Source organism: Dendrobates tinctorius, unplaced genomic scaffold (assembly GCF_039654945.1).
Source record: "Dendrobates tinctorius isolate UK_male_01 unplaced genomic scaffold, ASM3965494v1 ptg000231l, whole genome shotgun sequence".
NCBI lineage: Eukaryota > Metazoa > Chordata > Amphibia > Anura > Dendrobatidae > Dendrobates > Dendrobates tinctorius.
The window spans coordinates 4,983,026-5,008,524 of NW_027361898.1; the positions used below are offsets into that span (position 1 = coordinate 4,983,026).

At 44.6% G+C, this 25,499-nt stretch overlaps 1 protein-coding gene across 6 annotated transcripts in view; it reads right to left on the reverse strand.

Annotated features, from left to right (window-relative positions):
- RALGDS (ral guanine nucleotide dissociation stimulator) overlaps nt 1-25,499 on the reverse strand; it is a 231,533-nt gene that overhangs the window by 102,894 nt on the left and 103,140 nt on the right. Inside the window, exon 2 of one of the 6 annotated variants that reach the window (XM_073556013.1) lies at nt 20,999-21,443. The exons of 4 other annotated variants lie outside the window; for them this stretch is intronic. In XM_073556013.1, the coding sequence (XP_073412114.1) occupies nt 20,999-21,019 (21 nt within the window). In that variant the 5' untranslated portion in view covers nt 21,020-21,443. Of the gene's footprint in view, nt 1-20,998; nt 21,730-25,499 lie in introns of those variants that run through there. One more of the 6 variants, XM_073556012.1, reaches the window with a different exon arrangement.

The window sequence follows — 25,499 nt, forward strand, 5'->3', positions numbered from 1 at the left end:
GCAGTGTGTGTATAGTTTACTGTACATGAATTATCCTAATAAATAAATAAAAAAAATTATGTTAGGTCCCCCTAGTTTTGAAAACCAGAACAGGTCAAGCAAACAGCTGCAGGCTTATATTATCAGGCTAGGAAGGTCCATGGTTACTGGGCCCTTCCCAGCCTAAAAATACCAGCCCGCATTCACCCCACAATTGACACATCACATTGGATGTGCAAATTCTGGCCTTGTGCTTGGCTATTCCCAATTGCACTGTTGCAATGGCAAACGGGGTATTGGTAGTTGAGGTTGATAAGAGCTGTGAGTTGTCAAAAATCACAGCTGGCATCAAATCCTGGAATTAGTAATGGACAGATATCTATCAGAGACCCCCATTACTAACCCGGTAATAACAAATAAAATCACACACACATAAAAAAACACTTTATTTGAATGCAGAAATGTTCCCACAAAGCTCAACCATAGTCCACGATCCCTAAATCCTGCTACGGCGGCTGTGAATAGCAGTAAAGTGACTGCTATTCACAGGCGCGGGTAATGACGACAATCATCGATGCCGTCTCCCACTGCAGTCAGCAAGACCCAGTGGCTAAGATGAGCGTTGTCGTCAGTACCAGCGCCTATGAATAGCTGACACTTTACTGCTATTCAGTTATCGGAGCAGGATTTGGGAAACGTGGACTATGGTGGAGCTGTATGGGAACATTTTGTGTAATAAATTGGTGAACGAGTGACTGTCTATTGTTTTTACTTCTGTGTTTTTCTGCTTTTCAGGTATCCTTTTCTGGACTACTTCGAATTGGCTGAATTACGGCGGTCCTGCATGGCAATTTTTTTTTTAGGTTTTTCAATAAAATTGGTGACTGAGGGATAATATGGGAGAGTCTGTATTCAAATAAAGTATTTTTTTTCTGTGTGTGTTTTTATTTTTTATTACAGGGTCAGTAATGAAGGTGTCTGATAGACACCTCTCCATTATTAACCTCAGCGCTTGATGGCAGCTGTGATTTCTGATAAATCACAGCTGTCGTCAATCTCAATACTATTACCCTGATTGCCATCGCACTGCGCCAGAATTGGCGCACCATGCGCCAATTCTGGGGTAGCTGCGGGCTTGAATTTTTAGGCTTGGAAGGGCTCAATAACCAGGGACCGTGCCAGCCTGATAATATAAACCTGCAACTGTCTGCTTTACCTTGGCTCGTTATTAAAAATAGGGTCATTTTTTAAAAGTATTTATTAGGTTAAACCAGGCTAAAAACACCTGCATAAACGCACTTACAACACGTGCTTTTTTTTATCTGCAGATGTACAGGAGTCCATACAGAAGACTTAGTGTTCCCGTAAGAGAAATTGACACGCTGTCGCTCAGATACATGCACTGTAGGTGATTTTACACAGTGTAAAATAGCACAGTGGGCATGGCATTTCTATTAATCCAAATTCACTGTCCTTATAATGTAGTGTTTTGGACACAGCGAAAATACGCTGTGTCCAGAAAGGTCAGTATTACTGATTGTGGGCACGCAGAATGCAACTTGTGCAAGAAGAGGCCCAGACACAACTGGCACCAGAAGGACCCCAGGCTAATCGGAGGCTCCGCAGTGTGATCGTAGCCTAACACAATGGGGTATATTGGCCCCGATTCATGGAGCAGATTGTCACAATTCTGGCATAAAACTACTTTAACTTTCTGTATTATTACGGCAATCTCTTCCAGCTTTGCTACGTTTTTGCCAAGTGATAGGAGCTAGGGTAGGATTGGTCCTGAAGAAACTTCCTCAACAAATTCATTATAATTTGTGCCCAGGTCAGGCCAGAAATGTTCACTGGGACAGTCGCACGGCAGCGATGTGCCAAATTTATGACATAATTCCAGTCCTCATGAATTGGGGACATAGTGGTGTCATCGCAGACTCTAATCTGGCTTACCCTTTAAAATGGTCTACATGACTCCTGATCTGTACTTAGCTGTGGCCTATTGAGATTTTGTCATCTAGAGAGAGATTGGGTCCTGACTGCCCGCAGGGGAAGGCACTGCAGGGTCAGAACCAGTTCCTAAAAAGAAATTCTGCTGTATCCTTCTTTGTGTATACTAAGGATACAGATTATTTTGGCTGGTTCCTTTACATAACACATAAACCACCCTTATCTGGTCTCCAGAAAGGAATGGACTGCACATCCCTTCCTCCCCCCTCACACACTTGGCTCTGACCTATTCACTATACTTCCTGCCTGACAATAACAGGAAGGTCCCATCCAGAGGGATCAGAAAGGGGGGAGTTCCTGAGCATACAACATGGACAGAGGTGTGAACCGTGAATTCTGCTGTTTTCTCAGCTTTTTTCACTCTTTACAGATGGAGAGAAGGGCGACAACAGATAAACTGACTTGCATTACTGCCATCCACAGGGACTGGAGGAATCTGTTATCTCAGGGCTGGGATACATTGTGTCAGCTGCAGCTTTATGGATGTCTGACCTCATATTTTTACTCTCTTCTACAGATGGCTTAACCCTTTTCTCTCTATCCTCCTCCCCACTAAGTAAACAAGACAATGACTTAAAGGGGTAATTCCTCTTTCCATGTCATGTGATCAGTCATGTGACTGGGGCCCACTAGAGAGGAGCCGCCCTACCCTGTTGCAAACACATGCTGGGAGTTGTAACTTTACCAAAGTTGTAGAGCCAAAGTTTAGGGAACACTGCTGCTCCTGACAGCACTAAACTAGAGGGGTCATGATTAATTCCTGAAAGATTTGGAGACCCTTGAAAAAAAAAAAAGAAGGAAGGTTTCCATAACTTTTTGGCAGTGTCACAAATTGCAATGGTTCTTAAAGGCGCATTACATCCTATCCAGTGGAGAGGTGATAACTGTTAGACAAATGGGCCCTGCCCAGTTGTGATCGCCCCTGGCCAGAAAACGGCAGCAGGAGGAGCTGCATCAAATGGCTGCACATGTGCAATTCTGCTCCACTCAGGGTCTATAACCCTGGTCAAAATCCCTGACTGATCATCAAAAAAGGGAACTACAGCCCAATTCAACCCCATCAGCAAAACCGGGAGAAGGTGTAGAACTGAAAGTGAAGAACGCTACAATCCGCCGTCTTATTTTCATTGACATAGACTATGGCAGAAAGAGGGTATTCTGTCCCCTCATACACAAGACCTGAAGGAGGAAGATACAGGTGCATCTCACAAAATTAGAATATCATCAAGAAGTTCATTTATTTCAGTTCTTCAACACAAAAAGTGAAACTCATGTATTATATAGAGTAATTACACACGGAGTGATCTATTTCACGTGTTTATTTCTGTTAATATTGATGATTATGGCTTACAGCCAATGAAAACCCAAAAGTCATTTATCTCAGTAAATTAGAATAATTAACAAAAAAACACCTGCAAAATCCGAAATGTTGTCCTACTGCAATGTATGTTGAGTAAATGCACTCAATACTTGGTCGGGGCTCCTTTTGCATCAATTACTGCATCAATGCGGCGTGGCATGGAGGCGATCAGCCTGTGGCACTGCTGAGGTGTTATGGAAGCCCAGGTTGCTTTGATAGCAGCCTTCAGCTCGTCTGCATTGTTGGGTCTGGTGTCTCATCTTCCTCTTGACAATACCCCGTAGATTCTCTATGGGTTAAGGTCAGGTGAGTTTGCTGGCCAATCAAGCACAGTGATACTGTTGTTTGTAAACCAGGTATTGGTACTTTTGACAGTGTAGACAGGTGCCAAGTCCTGCTGGAGAATGAAATCTACATCTCCAAAAAGCTTGTCGGTAGAGGGAAGCATGAAGTGCTCTATAATTTTCTGGTAGACGGCTGCGCTGACTTTGGTCTTGATAAAACACTGTACCTACACCAGCAGATGACATGGCTCCCCAAACCATCACTGATTGTGGAAACTTCACACTAGACCTCAAGCAGCTTGGATTGTGGCCTCTCCATTCTTCCTCCAGACTCTGGGACCCCGATTTCCAAATTAAATGCAAAATTTACTTTCCTTCTGGAGTGTGTCAATGACTGCCTCCTGAACATATGTCAAGTCAGCAGTCTTCCCCATGATTGTGGAGTCTACTGAACCAGACTAAGGGACCTTTATAAACACTTAGGAAGCCTTTGCAAGTGTTTTTTTGTTAATTATTCTAATTTACTGAGATAATGACTTTTGGGTTTTCATTGGATGTAAGCCAGAATCATCAATATTTCCAGAAATAAACATGTGAAATAGATCACTCTGTGTGTAATGACTCTATCTAATATATGAGTGTCACTTTTTGTATTGATATTTTATGATATTCTAACTTTGTGAGAAGCACCTGTAAATTGAGAGGCTGTTATGCATGCACTGTTAAGAGTCTATGGTCCTGATGAAGAGAGCCGCGCTCTGCAAAATTAATATCTTCAGTGCCATGGACTTTGGGACCCTCACAGACCAGCAGAAAGAGGTATGTGGCCCCATTCTCTCCTGCCTGCAAAACATTAGCTACAAAGAGTTGAACGCAGCTCAGTGCCGCACACAAGTGCAGATCTGCATTTATTTTCTCAGCTGTATTCGGCGTGAGAAAAAAACCACACAGCATGCTGCAATTTCACTATGAAATAGGGTGGGTGTGAGAAAAAAAAAAAATCAGTTGCTAGACGGACCATCACTATGGCATCAGATCTTTACATGACAATTCTGTAACATAGGAAACTGGAAATAGCATTGTAAAAGAATAATAGCTGCCAAGTAAAAAAAAAAAATACTGTATATGGACAGCACACGGATGTATATGGACAGCACATGGGCGACATGTGAGAAAAAAAACCTGTCCCACTTTTTTGTATGAGAATCAGACCGATTTTTTAACACACTCGTGTAAGTCTAGCCTAAGGATCCTCCTGGTCGTGGTCTTGTGACCAGAGACGAGGACAAGGACAGTCCCAGCAGGACTCCCACCCATCTATTATTACACTATGCCGCTGTGATACAGTAGGCCTTAATATCCCGCCTCAAGCTTAGTGCCATACCATCATCAAATCTCACATTACTTTCCTTCTGCAGAAATCCGGGCAGAATCTAAAGCCCAACACTACAAGAGGAGGGCATGACCAGGAATGTTGCCTAACTCTACTCCTGCAGGTCAAAAACATCCCTAGCTCTCAGGGCATCCACACCCGCCTCTAACCTCCTCATCTCAAGTGTCATTGACTTTCAAGGGTCCTCACTGCAGGTGCCATGTGAGAGTGAAACATCTGCAGACGCTCCAGCTCGGAATCTGAGGTTATCACCTCGCACCTCACAAGGATATTAGTGAGGATGGGGTTTCCCTATAAGAAATTTCTCATTATATCCTGTAAAACATCAGCTTGCCTCCAACGTGTCAGATTGCCACCCCCTTCTCTCACTAATGAGCCCCCTATGTCAGACAGCCAGCTGACAGATCCGGCGGCAGTCCGGCTATGATGCCAACATCTGACCTAGTTTCTCTGGAGCGAGCAGGATTCTGTGCCACTCTGGTAATGGGAAACTGCAAAGCAGCAGCAAAGCGAGAAATTAACTCGTTTAGATCCCATTACTGCCCGCTGTCCAGAGCCACATTATTATTATACTGTGCAGTCACCACTGCACCCACAGAACTGACAAACTAAGGTTCTCATCATCACAAGGTAGTGATGTCACGATCACCACGATAATAGCAGACATTATAGGCCGTAAAAGCTTCCCCTCTTCAGGTCCTCGAGAGCAGTGAATGCCAAGATATCATCGTCTCAGACAATGGACGGAACATGCTAATCTGAAGGGAATCTCAGGTTTAGGAATTAGAAATTCTTTATATAGAACTTGCAAACAGCACCCTTTAGGTGCCAATTAGGCCAGGACAGCTTTGGAGATCGATGGTGTAGGAATCCAGCATTGGGGCGAGATAAAACACTCACTGGAAAGCAGCAGCACGAATGACATTATGCAGCTGTATTAAACTGTTTAACTGTGAATACAGCTCTGAAGGTGGGAAAACAAAACAAACCACTTACTAGAAAGCAGCAGCATGGAAAACAAAATACAGCAGTACTGAGTGGAGTAGATATGAATCCAGCTCTAGGATACACTGAAACGCTCATATTAAGAAGAAGTGGTTAGTACATTATAAATAGCTATATCGAGCAGTGTAGCTATGAATCTACAGAGTGAGATAAAACACTTGAAAGCAGCAGAAGGAAATAATTTAGGGGTAGAGCAGTGTTGCAGTGAATTCAACACTAGGTTGAGTTAAAACCATTACTAGGAAGCAGAAGCAAGGAGGAAATTATACAGTCATACTGAGCAGTCAAAATATGAATCTAGCACTAGAGTGAGATAAAACATTTACTACAAACCAGCAACACGGGGGACAAATCACAACAGTACTGGGAAATATATAGGTGAATCCAGCTGTGGGTAATCTAAAACAATCATAAAAGGAGAAATGCGGTTACATTATAAAGCTGTATCAAGCAATGTAGCTATGAATCTAGCTTGTGGGGGTAAGATAAAACACTTATTACCAAGCTCCAGTGCGCAGGACAAAACATAGTTGTACTAAGCAGTGTGGATGTTATTCCAACTCTAGAGTGAGATATATATTTAACACAAGCTACCGGAAGTAAGGAAGACATTATACAGCAGTACTGAGCAATGTTAAAGGGAATCCAGCAGTGGAATAAAAAATATTTACTAGAAAGCAGAAGACAATTATGCATCATTACTGGATTTGGATGTGTAGCTGTTTGAACATCTACACTGCTAAGTACTTTTAATGCCATGCATGATGCTGCTGCGGCCTTCTTCTGAGTGTTTAAGCTCATTCCTGTATACACTGTTGTATAATAGTCTGCATGCTGTTTATGCTTTCTAGTTGGCATTTTAGCTCACCCTAGAACAGAATTCATAACAACACTTCTCAGTACTGCTGTATAATGTCATCCATGCTTCTGCAGCTTTCAAGTTAGTATTTTTCTCCATCCATCTATGTGGTCAAATAAAACACTTACTAAAAGCAGTAGCAGCAGCATGGAAGACCTTATGCATCAGTCCTAAGCAGTGTAGCTATGAATCCAGTGAAGGGTGTGAGTTAAAACACTCACTAGAAAGCAGCAGCATAGTCTGTCTTTCTGCTTCTCAATCTTCTCTTCTCTCCTCCACATCTCCTCTCTCAATAAACTTTAAGAAGCAGCTAAATGAGTTCAGTACACATGGAAAGGGAGGAGGAGAAGAAGCTTGTAAGAAGTGATCAATGGTTTTTGTTGAACTAAAAGTCTCAGCATAACTACAGGTGCAATGTAGACGAAGGAACCTCAGTGTCACAAATGAAAATGAGACTGTAGGTGTTGCTGTAGTGATAGTTTATTTTGACCCAACAAGGAGTCAAAAACAGACAAGGTCCAACGTTTCGACAAGGAGCGGTCTTTGTCAAGGACATCTGTTGTGGGTACAGGTAGGCTGAAATTTAGTAAAGCAATAACGTAAATCATAAGATATCTTTCATGTCAAGGAGGATTGTGTGGAGCAGGAGCAAGGAATAAGGAAATGTGGCAAGCAGGTGTTATACCCTGCTTTCCGTGATTCCCGATTCCAGACTTTCCTGCTGCATTTCCAGATTTTCCGCAACAGATGTCCTTGACAAAGACGGCTCCCTGTCGAAACGTTGGACCTTGTCTGTTTTTGACTCCTTTTCAGGTCAAAATAAACTATCACTGGAGCAAGACCTACAGTCACATTTTCTTTTGTGGTGCTGAGGTTCCTTCCTCAAAAAGTCTGGACCACGAGTCCCTTCCTCAAGCACACAATCTTTCTCCTAATGTACAGGTGCAAAATAATCACAAGCAAGCAGTGATAAACCACATTCACTTCACGTTCTGACCCAATATTCAACTAAGAGGCTTCCGTGGGGACATAGTTACTGGATTAGCCAAGAGCCAGCAGGATGCGTGGGCGCCTCAGTATAAATTTAGCACCAAGCGCTGCTTGAGCGGTCTAACAATGGAAACTTTTGCAACTTTTACCGACAAATTAGTTACAATGCAGAACAGTAATCAGCAAATTTCAGTTTCTGCAGAAGGAATTATATGAAATGCAAACGATGTTGCATCGCTGACACAAAGACACAAGATCGTCAGCGTCGTCCTCATCCGTTGAATTGTTAATTATCAGGCTATGTGCACACGCTGAGTAACATTTCTACACCATTTCGGCATCTTTTGGCAGGAAAAACGCAGCTGTAAAAACGTGCATTTTTGCCATATTTTGGCTTGCATTTTTGATTGGAGTGAAGTGAATGGTGAAAAACACACAGAGAATTCACATGCTGCAGATTATTTTCTGCATCAAATTTGCAAGTCAAATATACTCAATGTCTGCACGATCCTTCATGTTTCTCATTCACTTTACTGGCATCAGGTTTTCTCACACATCTGTGCAGAAAAAAACGTGACAAACACGCACCAAATCTGCAACATGTGCATAAAGCCTTATAGTCCGTCTTTTCTTAGTCGTCTGGTTCTGCTTCTCCCCTGTGGACGTAGTGGCTCGGTCATCAGACAATGTAGCCACATGTAAGGACCGCACAGTGATGGGGACCGGCGAGACTTATTAAAAAACCTGCACTACTGTCAGGCGATGGGCCCACGTTGCGTGTTAAAACGCACACAGAAAACCGGACTCCTTCCCTTCACTGCGATTTTGCCGCGATTTTCGCGTGCGATATTCAAGCACTTTCCAAGCGATTTGAAGCATCGCTTGGAAAGTGATTGACAGGTTGGTCACACTCATCAAACATAGTGTTTGACAAGTGTGAGCAGGTTTTTACTATTGAGGCTGCCTATGCGGCATCAATAGTAAAAGATAGGATGTTAAAATGCTAAAAAAAAATTAAAAAAAAAAAAATTCGGGTATATTTACCTTCCGGCGTCCCGCACTGCCATCCCGGGCCTCAGCGTTCCCAGTAATGCCTTGCGAGACCTGTGATGACGTTGGTCTCGCGTTGCTATAGCGATCTCACGAGACCGCTAGAGTCACGCGAGACTACGTCATCACAGGACCTTGCCGCAAGGCATTACTGGGAACGCTTAGGCCGGGAAGGCAGCGCGGAACGTCGGAAGGTAAATATACCCCGATTTTTTATTTTTTATTCTTTTTTTTACAGGGGTATGGTACCCAGGGCCTGGAGGACAGTCTCCTCTCCTCCACACCGTGGGTACCAACCGCACATGAGACGCTTAACTTTGCGCATGGTGGGCATAGCCACATGCGGGAAGTAAGCGATTCTCATGCATTCCTATGGGTGCGGAATCGCGGCAATTCTTTGCGATTCCGCACAAAAGTATGATCATGCTGCGATTTTTTTCCGCGATGCGATTCCGCCGTGGAAAAAAGCGCAGCATTAACACAGCATGTGCGGATTGCCATAGGAATGCATGGGGGGCGTTCTGTACACGATTTTTAAACGTTTTCGCGCCGAAAATCGCGGCAAAAACGCTTAAAAGTCGCTACATGGGCACACAGCCTAAGAGTGCAGTATGTCATCAGCATCCTGAGGAGGCACTGCTGGCCTCCCGCACAGGGACCAACACCAGCCCTGTATGCAGACACTGATTAGAGAGCGTTCATGAGACCACAGCGCCACCTTGTGGGCACATTACTATAAAAAGGGGGAAACCAGGAACAATAGATTAAACTCTCATACACTGGAAACTTAGGTATGTTCACTCAGCAGTCAATATCACACAGGAGAGGATTAGATACACAGCTCAGCAGACAGTATCACACAGGATAGGATTAGATACACAGCTCAGCAGACAGTATCACATAGGATAGGATTAGATACACAGCTCAGCAGTCAGTATCACACAGGAGAGGATTAGATACACAGCTCAGCAGACAGTATCACACAGGATAGGATTAGGTACATGGCTCAGCAGTCAATATCACACAGGAGAGGATTAGATACACAGCTCAGCAGACAGTATCACACAGGATAGGATTAGATACACAGCTCAGCAGACAGTATCACATAGGATAGGATTAGATACACAGCTCAGCAGTCAGTATCACACAGGAGAGGATTAGATACACAGCTCAGCAGACAGTATCACACAGGATAGGATTAGATACACTGCTCAGCAGTCAGTATCACACAGGATAGGATTATATACACGGCTCAGCACACAGTATCACACAGGATAGGATTAGATACACGGCTCAGCAGACAGTATCACACAGGATAGGATTAGATACACGGCTCAGCAGACAGTATCACACAGGATAGGATTAGATACACGGCTCAGCAGTCAGTATCACACAGGATAGGATTAGATACACAGCTCAGCAGTCAGTATCACACAGGATAGGATTAGATACATGACTCAGCAGACAGTATCACATGGGATAGCATTAGATACGCGGCTCACAGACAGTATCACACAGGATAGGATTAGATACACAGCTCAGCAGACAGTATCACACAGGACAGGATTAAATACACAGCTCAGCAGTCATTATCACACAGGATAGGATTAGATACACGGCTCAGCAGTAAGTATCACACAGGATAGGATTAGATACACAGCTCAGCAGACAGTATCACACAGGATAAAATTAGATACACGGCTCAGCAGACAGTATCACACAGGATAGGATTAGATACACAGCTCAGCAGACTATCACACAGGATAGGATTAGATACACAGCTCAGCAGACAGTATCACATGGGATAGCATTAGATACGCGGCTCAGCAGACAGTATCACACAATAGGATTAGATACATGGATCAGCAGTCAGTATCACACAGGAAAGGATTAGATACACTGCTGAGCAGACAGTATCACACAGGATAGGATTAGATACACAGCTCAGCAGACAGTATCACATAGGATAGGATTAGATACACAGCTCAGCAGTCAGTATCACACAGGAGAGGATTAGATACACAGCTCAGCAGACAGTATCACACAGGATAGGATTAGATACACTGCTCAGCAGTCAGTATCACACAGGATAGGATTATATACACGGCTCAGCAGACAGTATCACACAGGATAGGATTAGATACACGGCTCAGCAGACAGTATCACACAGGATAGGATTAGATACAAGGCTCAGCAGACAGTATCACATGGGATAGCATTAGATATGCGGCTCAGCAGACAGTATCACATAGGATAGGATTAGATACACAGCTCAGCAGTCAGTATCACACAGGATAGGATTAGATACACGGCTCAGCAGTCAGTATCACACAGGATAGGATTAGATACACGGCTCAGCAGACAGTATCACACAGGATAGGATTACATACACTGCTCAGCAGTCAGTATCACACAGGACAGGATTAGATACACAGCTCAGCAGTCAGTATCACACAGGAGCGGATTAGATACACGGCTCAGCAGACAGTATCACACAGGATAGGATTAGATACACAGCTCAGCAGACAGTATCACATAGGATAGGATTAGATACACAGCTCAGCAGACAGTATCACACAGGATAGGATTAGATACACGGCTCAGCAGTCAGTATCACACAGGATAGGATTAGATACACGGCTCAGCAGACAGTATCACACAGGATAGGATTACATACACTGCTCAGCAGTCAGTATCACACAGGACAGGATTAGATACACAGCTCAGCAGACAGTATCACACAGGAGCAGATTAGATACACAGCTCAGCAGACAGTATCACTCAGGATAGGATTAGATACATGACTCAGCAGACAGTATCACATGGGATAGCATTAGATACGCGGCTCAGCAGACAGTATCACATAGGATAGGATTAGATACACAGCTCAGCAGTCAGTATCACAGGATAGGATTAGATACACGGCTCAGCAGTCAGTATCACACAGGATAGGATTAGATACACAGCTCAGCAGACAGTATCACACATGATAGGATTAGATACACAGCTCAGGAGGCAGCATCATACAAGATAGGATTAGATACACAGCTCAGCAGACAGTATCACACAGAATAGGATTAGATACACAGCTCAGCAGACAGTATCACACAGGATAGAATTAGATACACAGCTCAGCAGACAGCATCACATAGGATAGGATTAGATACACAGCTCAGCAGACAGTATCACACAGGATAGGATTAGATAAACGGCTCAGCAGGCAGTATCGCAAAGGATAGGATTGGATACACAGCTCGGCAGACAGTATCACACGGAATAGGGTTAGATATACGGCTCAGCAAACAGTAGCACACATGATAGGATTAGATACACAACTCAGCAGGCATGTATCAAGGGATAGGATTAGAAACACAGCTCAGAAGACAGTATCACATAGGATAGGATTAGATACATGGCTCAACAGGCAGTATCACACAGGAAAGGATTAGATACATGGATCAGCAGACAGTATCACACAGGACAGGATTAGATACCCAGCTTAGCAGTCAGTATCTCACAGGATAGGATTAGATACACGGCTCACCAGACAGTATCCCACAGGATAGGATTAGATACACAGCTCAGCAGACAGTATCACACAGGAGAGAATCACACGACTAACCAGACAGTATCACACAGGATAGGATTAGATACACAGCTCAGCAGACAGCATCAAACAAGATAGGTTTAGATACACAGCTCAGCATGCAGGATCACACAGGATAGGATTAGATACACAGCTCATCAGACAGTATCACACAGGATAGGATTAGATACACAGCTCAGCAGGACTCTGCCCCGTGGATTATAATAATATAATAATAATACATTTTATTTCTATAGCGCCGACATATTCCGCAGCACTTTACATTTCCGAGGGGATTTGTACAGACAATAGACATTACAGCATAACAATAGATCACATAGATCATAACAAATACCAAGAGGAATGAGGGCCCTGCTCACAAGCTTACAGTTTAGGCCTGTTTCACACTTCCGTTTTTTCAAATCCGTCAAAATCCGTTGGTTTCCGTAAAAAAACGGATCCGCCATTTTTTTGCAGGATCCGTTTTTTTTGTCCCATAGACTTCCATTAGTGGTTACCGCGGATCCGTCAAAAAAACGGATCCGTTTTTTTAAAAACGGATCTGTTTGCATCAGTTTCCGTCAAAAAAACGGAAACGGATCCGTTTGGCGGACACAAAAACGGAAGTGTGAAACAGGCCTTATGAGGAAAGAGGTAGACACGAAAGGTGGGTGGTAACAATTGCCCTGATTGCTTGGACCAGCCATAATGTTGTGTCTATCAGTACGGACACTGAGGGTTAATAGATGCATAAAGCATGTGGGAACATGATGTGGGGAACCTGGTTATGGTAAAACTTTTGTCTGTGCCACACAGGGATAGATTAGGTTAATGTGTTGAGGCGATAGGCCAGTCTGAATAAGGGCACGCTTAAAATTGTGGGGATTGGGGACTAATCTTATTGACCTGGGAAGTACATTCCAAAGAATTGGCGCAGCACGTGTAAAGTCTTGGAGATGGGAGTGGGAGGTTCTGATTATTGAGGATGCTAACCTCAGGTCATCAGCAGAACGGAGGGCGCGGGTAGGGTGTGTGAGAATCATGTGGGAATAGTGGATGAGGGCAGGTATATCTCACCCAGATACCTTTCCTAAGTGGCCTAGTCTGGTCAGTATCTCACCTGGTGACTAATGAATAATGGGAGGCGGATATAAAAGGATGCCAGGTGGTTAGAATCATAGAATCGTAGAGTTGGAAGGGACCTCCTGGGCCATCTGGTCCAACCCCGTGCTCAAAGCAGGATTCGCTAAATCATCCCAGTCAGATGTCTGTCCAGCCTCTGTGCCTCTGTTTGAAGACTTCCATTGAAGGAGAACTCACCACTTCTCGTGGCAGCTTGTTCCACTCATTGATCACTCTAACTGTCAAAAAGTTTTTTCTAATATCTAATCTGTGTCTCCTCCCATTCAGTTTCATCCCATTGCTTCTAGTCTTTCCTTGTGCAAATGAGAATAAAGTTGATCCTTCTACAATGTGACAGCCCTTTAGATATTTGTAGACAGCTATTAAGCCTCCTCTCAGTCTTCTCTTTTGCAAACTAAACATTCCCAAATCCTGCAACCTTTCCTCATAAGACAGGGTTTGCAGACCGGTCACCATTCTGTAAGTGTGAGTGTCTCAGCCTGGGAACACAGAGAGCCTGTCTGTGTGAGAGACACACGTGAGTGAAAGCAGTGCCCACTGTAACTGTGGTTTGGCTGGACGGGAGAAGCCCGCCAGTTGGTAGTTAGGTTGTACCTTGTTTAGTTAGTGCCGGACAGGCAAGGATTTGTTTTAGGTTTTATTTCCTTTATGCATTATTTTAAAACAGATACTCACCGACCCGACTAAACACATGCACCAGTTCCTTGGCAATCGTCTTGGTGGCCGTGTTACGCAAAGGGATGGCCTCCGGGTAACGAGTGGCATAATCCAAGATGACCAGGATATGTTGGTGTCCACGTGCAGACCGTGGAAGAGGCCCAACTAAATCCATCCCAATCCTCTCAAACGGGACCTCAATAATAGGTAGGGGTACCAAGGGGCTACAGAACCGGGGCTTAGGCGCAGAGGCTTGGCAGTCAGGACAAGACTCACAATATACACGAATATCGTGATGCATGCCTGGCCAAACAAAACAGTGTAATATCCTTTCGGTGGTTTTCTGAACACCCAGGTGACCTCCCATCACATGTCCGTGGGCCAGGTCCAGCACCTGCCGCCGGTAGGGTCAGGTCACTCTGTTTAAAACGGTGATAGATCACGTATCCCAAATGCAGGACCGTATTGCGGCTGTTATGCCTATCGTCAAAGAACACATGATGCAGGCTCAGGGAGCCCAAAAAAGAATCTATGATAGGGACGCCAAGATCTGTACGTTTGCACCCGGAGATAGGGTGTTGATCCTGGTCCCCACGGTGGACATTAAGTTCCTAGCAAAGTGGCAGGTCCCCTTTGAGATTAAGGAAAGAGTTGGTGAAGTAAACTACAAAGTATCCCAGGCAGGTAAACGGAAACCGGAACAGGTTTATCATGTAAATCTGATAAAACCCTGGAAAGATCGGTCTTCCTTGTCAGCGGAGCTGGCCCGTCCCGTCTGCTCGCATACCGTACCGGAGGTACGGGTTGCAGAAACTCTCTCGGAGTGGCAAAAGACTGAGGTCAGGCAGTTTCTACTTCACAACCAAAAGTTTTTCTCAGAAAAACCCGGGCAGACTACGCTAATGAAACATGACATCGTAACGGAACCTGGTGTCACAGTTCACGTGAAACCCTACAGAATTCCGGAAGCGCGCCGTGAAGCCGTTTTCCGAGAATGAAGGTAATGTTAGAGTTAGGTGTCATTGAGGAATCGCACAGTGCTTGGTCCAGCCCGATTGTGTTAATTCCTAAACCGGACGGCACAATCTGGTTCTGCAATGACATCAGGAAACTGAATGCGGTCTCAAAATTTGATGCCTACCCTATGCCCCGGGTCGACGAGTTAATAGATCGGTTAGGAAAAGCCCGGTATATTACAACCCTAGACCTAACAAAGAAGTATTGGCAGATCCCTCTGGCAGAGGCTGCCAGAGAAAAAACGGTATTTGCTACGCCGGAAGGTCTATTTCAGTATGTGTATATGCCGTTTGGACTGCACGGAGCACCGGCAACCTTCCAGAGACTGATGGATCGAGTCCTGAGGCCATATAGGCAGTACGCTTCGGCCTATTTGGATGACATTGTCATTTACAGCTTGGACTGGGAGACTCATCTCCAGAAAGTACAAGCTGTGATTGACGACCTGTGGGAGCAGGTCTAACCGCGAACCCCAAGAAATGTCACATCGGGCTAGAAGAAGCCCGGTATTTGGGGTATGTAATTGGGAGGGGTGTTGTTAAACTCCAGGTTGATAAGATTCAAGCGGTTCAGGATTGGCCGCAACCTGTCAACAAGAAGCAGGTGCAAGCCTTTCTGGGGATCGCCGGCTATTATCGCCGGTTCATACCCAATTTCGCAGCCATCGCTACCCCCCTGACGGATCTTACCAAAGGGAAAGACTCCATCATGATTAAATGGAATTTAGCGGCTGAAGAAGCCTTCCATAGCCTAAAACGGGCACTTTGCTCTCAACCCGTACTGGTGACTCCGGACTTCCGCAGCGAGTTTGTGGTACAAACGGATGCCTCTGATACCGGTATCGGGGCCGTACTGTCACAAGTGAGGGACGTAGTGGAACACCCAGTCCTCTATCTCAGCAGGAAGCTGAATAAACATGAGCAAAAGTATGCGGTAGTAGAAAAAGAGTGCCTAGCCATTAAGTGGGCTCTAGAGGCCCTCAAATATTACCTGGTGGGCAGAAAGTTCACGCTGATCACTGACCATGCCCCTCTCAAGTGGATGCACTTGCACAAGGAACGGAATAGCCGGGTGACCCGGTGGTTCCTTGCCCTGCAGGCCTACACTTTTACGGTGGACCACCGCCCAGGGGTACAGATGGGGAATGCAGATGACCTGTCCCGAGTGCACTGTTTGGCGGGTGTCATTACTCGACCAGAGTGGTCGGAGCAGAGGGGGGGATATGTGAGAATCATGTGGGAATAGTGGATGAGGGCAGGTATATCTCGCCCAGATACCTTTCCTATGTGGCCTAGTCTGGTCAGTATCTCACCTGGTGACTAATGAATAATGGGAGGCGGATATAAAAGGATGCCAGGTGGTTGTGTGAGTGTCTTAGCCTAGGAACACAGAGAGCCTGTCTGTGTGAGAGACACACGTGAGTGAAAGCAGTGCCCACTGCAACTGTAGTTTGGCTGGATGGGAGAAGCCCGCCAGTTGGTAGGTTGTACCTTGTTTAGTTAGTGCCGGACAGGCAAGGATTTGTTTTATGTTTTATTTCCTTTATGCATTGCTTTCACCTTTAATAAACCTGACCCAGTGTCAGTTATACCCGGATCCCGGCTGTGCGCCTGAGTTTCATGCTGAACGCATGTGACCTTTGACCCCAGCAAAGGCGATCCCGGAGTGTTTTATCACAGGTGGTATACTGAAACAAGGGAGGAGATGTAGGGTGGTGCTGAGCCATGGAGGGCTTTGTGGGTGAGGGTAATAAGTTTATACTGAATTCTGGAGTGGATGGGTAGCCAGTGTAATGACTGGCACAAGGTAGAGGCATCGGTGTAACGATTGGTGAGGAATATGATCCTGGCAGCAGCATTCAAGACAGATTGGAGAGGGGAGAGTTTGGTTAGAGGGAGACCGATTAGAAGAGAGTTACAATAGTCGAGATGAGAATGAATAAGAGAAACAGTAAGAGTTTTTGCAGAGTCAAAAGTAAGAAAAGGTCGAATTCTAGAAGTGTTTTTGAGGTGCAGATGACAAGAGCGAGCCAGTGATCGAATGTGGGGGGCAAAGGAAAGCTCGGAGTCAAGTATGACCCCAAGACAGCGGGCATGTTGCTGGGGAGTAATAGTGGAACCACACACGGAAATGGCAATGTCGGGTATAGGTACATTAGTAGAGGGAGGAAACACAAGGAGTTCAGTCTTTGACAGGTTCAGTTTCAGATATAGTGAGGACATGATGTTAGACACAGCGTTTAGACAATCGCCGGTGTTTTCTAGAAAGGCTGGCGTGATGTCAGGAGAAGAAGAGTATAATTGGGTGTCATCAGCATAGAGATGGTACTGGAAACCAAATCTACTGATTGTTTGACCAATAGGGGCAGTGTACAAGGAGAAGAGGATGGGGCCTGTACTCTTGGCTTGAGTAGAGAATGAAAACTGTCAGAGACGTTTCGGGTTATTGGACAGTGAGGTGATGAGGGTGTTGAAATAGGTTTGTTTGAAGAGGTGAAGGGCAGTGTTGTATGTTTGAAGCATAAACTTATAATGGATGAAATCTTCGTGTAGATTAGATTTTCTCCACAGACGTTCGGCGCACCTGGAGCACCGCTGCAGGAAACGTGTTTGCAGGGTGTGCCAGGGTTGTCGCCGTCTGTGTTGTGGTGTTCTATTTATAGGGGGTGCAAATTCATCCAGGGCACTTTGAAGTGTTTCATTGTAATGCTTCAATGCAGAATCAGGACATGAGAGGGAGGAGATAGGGGCCAATGAAGACTGCAAGTTCTTTATAAGTTTCTGGGTGTTAATGGCCTGTATGTTTCTATAAGTATGGACAGTTGGGGTGACCTGAGCAGCCTGGCAGTTCTTGATAATGAAAGAAGATTGTGGTCAGAGAGCGGGAGAGGGGAGTTTGCAAAATCATCCACTGCACAAAGCCGAGAGAAGACCAAGTCGAGGGAGTTTCCGTATTCATGCGTTGGAGAATTAGTAAGCTGCGAAAGGCCAAATGAGGAGGTTAGAGATAAAAGGTGAGTAGCAGATGGGGAGAGGGGAAGAGCAATGGGGATGTTGAAATCTCCCATGATGTGGCAAAATGATCCAGGGACTGATGGGAGGGGCCGGAGAAGGGGGTGTAGAGTCTGACAGCATGGACCTCAAAAGAAGGGAAGACTAGTGAGGGTAGTTGAGGGATAACCTGAAATGTACATTTTGGTGATAGGAGCAGACCAACGCCTCCACCTGCTCTATTGTCTGATCTTGGGGTATGAGAGAAGTGTAGTCCCCCTTATGAAAGAGCAGCAGCAGCGGTGGTGTCTGACTGCTGGATCCAGGTTTCAGTAAGAGCCAGGAGGTTAAGAGTATTAGAAAGGAAAAAGTCATGAATGAAGGAGAGTTTGTTACACACTGAGCGAGAATTCCATAGGGCACAATTAAGAGAGACAGATGGCATGCAGGGAATATTAATAAGGGGCAGGAGTCTGAGGACATCACTGCCAGCGGGGCAGGAGTCTGAGGACATCACTGCCAGCGGGGCAGGAGTCTGAGGACATCACTGCCAGCGGGGCAGGAGTCTGAGGACATCACTGCCAGCGGGTCAGGAGTCTGAGGACATCACTGCCAGCGGGACAGGACAATGAGGACATCATTGCCAGCGGGGCAGGAGTCTGAGGACATCATTGCCAGCGGGGCAGGAGTCTGATGACATCATTGCCAGCGGGGCAGGAGTCTGATGACATCATTGCCAGCGGGGCAGGAGTCTGATGACATCATTGCCAGCGGGGCAGGAGTCTGATGACATCATTGCCAGCGGGGCAGGAGTCTGAGGACATCATTGCCAGCGGGGCAGGAGTCTGAGGACATCATTGCCAGCGGGGCAGGAGTTTGAGGACATCATTGCCAGCGGGGCAGGAGTCTGAGGACATCATTGCCAGCGGGGCAGCAGTCTGATGACATCATTGCCAGCGGGGCAGGAGTCTGATGACATCATTGCCAGCGGGGCAGGAGTCTGATGACATCATTGCCAGCGGGGCAGGAGTCTTATGACATCATTGCCAGCGGGACAGAAGTCTGATGACATCATTGCCAGCGGGACAGAAGTCTGATGACATCATTGCCAGGGGTCAGGAGTCTGATGATGCTCCTTTAGGCAGTGCAATGACTTATAGGAAAAAAGTTTGCTAACATAAGCAGTGAGGTGATATCATTCCAAGCATTGAGCGGATTAATGACATCCTCAGAAGCATGTAAATAGTTTAATGGTATAATATTGAGCAGGAATGAAGTGTGATGACATCATTACAAGCAAAGAGGCAGTGTGATGAGGTCATACTAAGTGGAGATGCATACTGAGGGTATCACTAAAATGGAGGTGACTGATGACGTCACTATAAGTATGAAAGTGACAATTTGCTTTTACTGATTGCAGTGGCATCATCAAAACAACTTCCCTGCATATGGTGGTATCATACAAAAGAGTAAGTGTCTGGTGACATCACTGCCTTGTAAAAAAAATACCTGGATATCTCCTTATAGCCTTCAATGTGGTTTCATTCATCCTAAGTAGTGGCCTTCAGTTCTCCGCACACAATGCGGCCATACTGTCCAGCTGGCCATAATTTATTATTAATGAGCAGAGCCAGGCCCGGCATGAGATAATATTAGCCCCTCGCAGACAGGTCATTTCTATTCTGCCAATAAAGCTAGAAGCTGGCAGAGTAAAGCCTGGGCTGATCAGCGGGCATTTCATCCAGGCCAGCGGCTCCAGAGTTGCCATGTCTGCCAGTAACACTGCACAAAGCTGGGGTTAGCGGAGAGTCCCAACCCAAATTATATGTAGAAACTCTGACTCCTGCCAGGGAATCCTGTTTTATCATTGACATCCATTATTCCTTGTGCCGCCTCTCCATCAATTAAATTGTATATTAAAAAGATCTTATAAATTATGCAGCCAGGCACGGAAGCATTGCACCCACATAAGGACGGAGAAGGCCAAGGCTTCAATGACAAAAAAAAACATGTCTACTTTACTTCACAAATGGCGCAACTTCTGTCCACAAGTTGCATCCAGTATTACAGCTCAGTTTCAATGAAGTGACTGAGGTCGAGATGCAGGACAACCTGTGGTGCTATTTAGAAAAAAAGAATTCTGGACAATCCCTTTAAATATTAGTCTCTAATTAAATAAGCACATTTTGTTTATTTAAAGCAGTTTGCACATTTAAAAGGAAAAGTCCATTCTGGAAATCCATGATCCAGCACTGACTGACTCGCAGCGGAAGTACGCAAGTCAACACCAATAATAATGGATGACCACCCTGGATCCCCTGCAAGACCAGTGAGTCACATCTTTGGTAAAGAGTGCTGCTTTCAAAAAAGCAGAAGAGCTAAAACAAAAAAAAATGTTTTCTACGGAGTTCCCCTTTAAGGATGAAGATATTACTCACCAGTGATGACATCACCAGCCACGGTTTACAAAAACATACCACATATTGCAATAAGTTGCCAATTTCCAGCCATAAATCCTATTACCATATTGTGAGAATTAGGAACGAACATGCACATTTCTAAACGATAGAAAACTTCCAGGATCAGCGCGCTACTCCTATGTTTTCACATAAGCCGCAAAAATAATGTCTGCAAAATAAACGCATAGAATACAGCATAAAATACACTGCACCTACCTGAAGATCCAGCATCATCATTACATGTGGTCCGTCATCCTCCCTCCGTGGTCATAAAATCCTTACAAGATCTGAGGTGGTCAGAGGGCTCCTCAGGGTACGCTGCCCCCCACCCCAGGAAAATCACCGTCCCAAGATAGGCGGCACGGATTACTGTCCTGTCAACCAAAGACCCATGCTGTGCTGGGGAGTCAATGAATCCTACAAGCATTGGAGGCCTCCACGTCTTGGAGTGGAGCAGGCGTCAGTGGTAACCCAGGTCTCTGGAACCATATCATCAACCAACCAATGGGGGTAAAACAAAAAGAGAAAAAGAAGATTCCTGTGGGAGAGAGCAGAAATTGAAAGGTACAGGAGATTGCATCCTGAATCCAGCACCGCTGGTATGGTGAAACATCATGGGCTCCTCAGCATCTTCATTCTGGTCTTGAAATCCACTGAGCGTCTAGAAAGGGAAAAGGTTAGTGGTCTGAGACTGCTGTCCTTGTCTCACCTTAGGGAGTTAGGAGGGGTCTTGACAGAAGAGAGAGGGGGGAGTTCCATGCAATCAATGTTTCTTATTGAGAACGAATGACCTGTGCAATCTTCTCAGGGAACAGAAGAGGAGACGCTGCTGACAAGACAGAGGGTCTTCCTGAAGATGACCTGCTCTCCACTTGTGACAGGGAAGGAATGCCAGTCCCCTGGTCATATAGAGGCACATTGCTCGGCAGCTACAAAGAGCATGGAAGCAGGGAGGAGAGGAGAAGAGAGAGAAAGAGAGAAAAGGGAGGAGGAGGCAAGAGAGCGTCTTCTAGCAACCAATGATGGCAGAACAACCATACACTGCAAATGCTGAGACACACAAGCAGATTTTCAGGGGGAAATATTCCCATTTACATCCCTGGATACAGTGTAACAATTCAAAAAATTCAAATTTACATCCCTGGATACAATGTATCAATAATGAGCAAGTGGGAAATCATAAGAGGAAATAATTGTTTCTAGCAGGGCAGCTGGTGTGACAGTATGGGAAGGGCAGGCACAAGGGAGTGCCCCATTTAATTGCCTGTATTAAATGTCCCTTCTTCCCCTCCACCTCCTACTTCTTCAATAAACCAGCCATTTAAGGTATTAACCCTACCCCCCTTACGTAAAATACAAGGGGGGAGGATCTTGTCCCGAGTCCCCTAAGATCTGCCACTGAGTTGAGTATTAGCAATAAGAAGTGCTGATGATGACGAGGCATGAGATACAGACTGCCTCATGTCAACCTAAAAAATGGCTACTGACCTGTGTGCCTGAAACAATACTCTGCTCCTCGCCCATCTCTTTACATACAGGTGCCAAGCAACAGATACATACATGTTCTCAATCTGCACTGATCGTAAAAATAATATTTCAATTTCTTTTAGATTTGTACATTACTGAAAGTAATAGTATAGGTGCACAAGGAAATTGGGACAGGGAAAGAAACTACAGAAAAGGATATCTTTGCCTAAAATACATGGGACAAGCCTCAGCAACCCATAGACACTAACTAGCCTTAGGGGAAGTGACAGTCTGTCAGGGGCTCAGATTACAGCTTTTGCTGCCCCTGGTACTGTTGAGTAACACTCAAAAATCCTGAACCTGCCATATGTGTGACTATGACATCACATCACGGTCATGCACTACTGACCAAACTTCCAGCCCATCAAATGACCACAGAAAAAAATATTATCTGCAGAAGATTTATTGTAAAACCCAAATCATGTCAGTGAAAGTTTCTCCCAAATGTTGAGATCCATAGCAGCAGTATTATAGTAGTTATATTCTTGTACATAGGGGGCAGTATTATAGTAGTAATATTCTTGTACATAGGGGGCAGTATTAGAGTAGTTATATTCTTGTACATAGGGGGCAGTATTATAGTAGTAATATTCTTGTACACAAGGAGCAGTATTATAGTAGCTATATTCTTCTACATAGGGAGCAGTATTATAGTAGTTATATTCTTGCACATAGGAGCGGTATTACAGTACATAGGGGGCAGTATTATAGTAATTATATTCTTGTACATAGGAGCAGTACTATAGTAGTTATATTCTTGTACATAGGAGCAGTATTATAGTAGTTATATTCTTGTACATAGGGGTAGTATTATAGTAGTTATATTCCTGTATACAGGGGGCAGTATTATAGCAGTTATATTCTTGTACATAGGGGGCAGTATTATAGTAGTTATATTCTTGTACATAGGGAGCAGTATTAAAGTAGTTATATTCTTGTACATAGGGGCAGTATTATAGGAGTTATATTCTTGTACATAGGGAGCAGTATTATAGTAGTTACATTCTTATACATAGGGGGCAGTATTATAGTAGTTATATTCTTGTACATAGGGAGCAGTATTATAGTAGTTATATTCTTGTACATAGGGGCAGTATTATAGGAGTTATATTCTTGTACATAGGGAGCAGTATTATAGTAGTTACATTCTTATACATAGGGGGCAGTATTATAGTAGTTATATTCTTGTACATAGGGAGCAGTATTATAGTAGTTATATTCTTGTGCATAGGTGGCAGTATTATAGTAGCTATATTCTTGTACATAGAAAGCAGTATTATAGTAATTATATTCTTGTACATAGTGGGCAGTATTATAGTAGTTATATTCTTCTACATAGGGAGCAGTATTATAGTAGTTATATTCTTGCACATAGGAGCGGTATTACAGTACATAGGGGGCAGTATTATAGTAATTATATTCTTGTACATAGGAGCAGTACTATAGTAGTTATATTCTTGTACATAGGAGCAGTATTACAGTAGTTATATTCTTGTACATAGGGGTAGTATTATAGTAGTTATATTCCTGTATACAGGGGGCAGTATTATAGCAGTTATATTCTTGTACATAGGGGGCAGTATTATAGTAATTATATTCTTGTACATAGGGGGCAGTATTATAGTAGTTATATTCTTGTACATAGGGAGCAGTATTAAAGTAGTTATATTCTTGTACATAGGGGCAGTATTATAGGAGTTACATTCTTATACATAGGGGGCAGTATTATAGTAGTTATATTCTTGTACATAGGGAGCAGTATTATAGTAGTTATATTCTTGTACATAGGGGCAGTATTATAGGAGTTATATTCTTGTACATAGGGAGCAGTATTATAGTAGTTACATTCTTATACATAGGGGGCAGTATTATAGTAGTTATATTCTTGCACATAGGGAGCAGTATTATAGTAGTTATATTCTTGCGCATAGGTGGCAGTATTATAGTAGCTATATTCTTGTACATAGAAAGCAGTATTATAGTAATTATATTCTTGTACATAAGGGGCAGTATTATAGTAGTTAAATTCTTGTACATAGGGAGCAGTATTAAAGTAGTTATATTCTTGTACATAGGGGCAGAATTATAGTAGTTATATTCTTGTGCATAGGTGGCAGTATTACAGTAGTTATTGTCATGATCCAGTGTTGGATCTGGCGGTATTAAATTGCACTGGGTGAACTTTTTTTACTTTGGAAAGTTCCAAGGTGTCTTGACTGTCCCCGGTGGTGGTTAGCAGTATTGCACTTTAGGTTTTTGTGCACTTAAATAGGGATCAGGTGTTACACCCTATAAAGGTGTGCTAGAGGTGTGCAATCACTGCCTGTGATATTGTGAGTTTGTGTCCACTCTGTTTTTGGAGAGCCTGGATGAAGGATGGAGCTGGTGAGGAGTCCTGCGCAGCTTAGCCAGGGGGGACGTGTTGCAGCTATGGTGTCTGGACGAAGGGCTGGCATGGCGTGGTGGGGTCGCAGTGATGGTGTCAGCGGGAAGTGTCTGCATGGGCTGGTGGAGTGGCGACTATGGAGAGTGGCACTCACCATGTGGGACTTGGCCGCTGAGCTGGACTCAAGCATGCTCGACTTCGTGTCAGCAGCTGAACTCGTCCTTGGGACTCTGGTTCTAAGCAGCTGCAACTGGTGTTGGACTCTGCTCCAAGGTTGCACTAAGGTGAAGGATCCTGTTATGGTGATGGATCCGGGTGGAGGAGAAGATGCACTCAGGTGGAGGACTCTGTTGCTAGGAGCGCACGCAACAGAGCAAAGCTAAGTGGTGTTTCCCCTGTATTGTCTCTTTCCTCATGTGTGTTATTAGTGCAGTGGTGGGATTAGTCTCCGCACCGACCCATTCCCTAGTGAGGGTTTAGGGTCAGGGTGAGCAAGGGCGTTAAGGTAAGCGTGCGGCGCCCGGTGCGAAACCGGCATAGGGAATGTTAGGAGTGCAGGGACACTGGCTCAGGGGAGCTCAGGAGGTCTCCAATTCCCTTTTCCCTATAGCAGGGCCCACCATTGTTAATGTTTCCCAGGTCCCCCTTATTATTTAAATTCGCCATACTGGAGGCGGGGTTTCCAGAATGTTTATTAACGTGTAATACCTAAATTCGCCAGGTGGAGGCGGCGTATCCACCTGCACGTATTATTATTTAAATGCGCCCCACTGGAGGCGGTGTATCCAGGGTCACGTGTGTCAC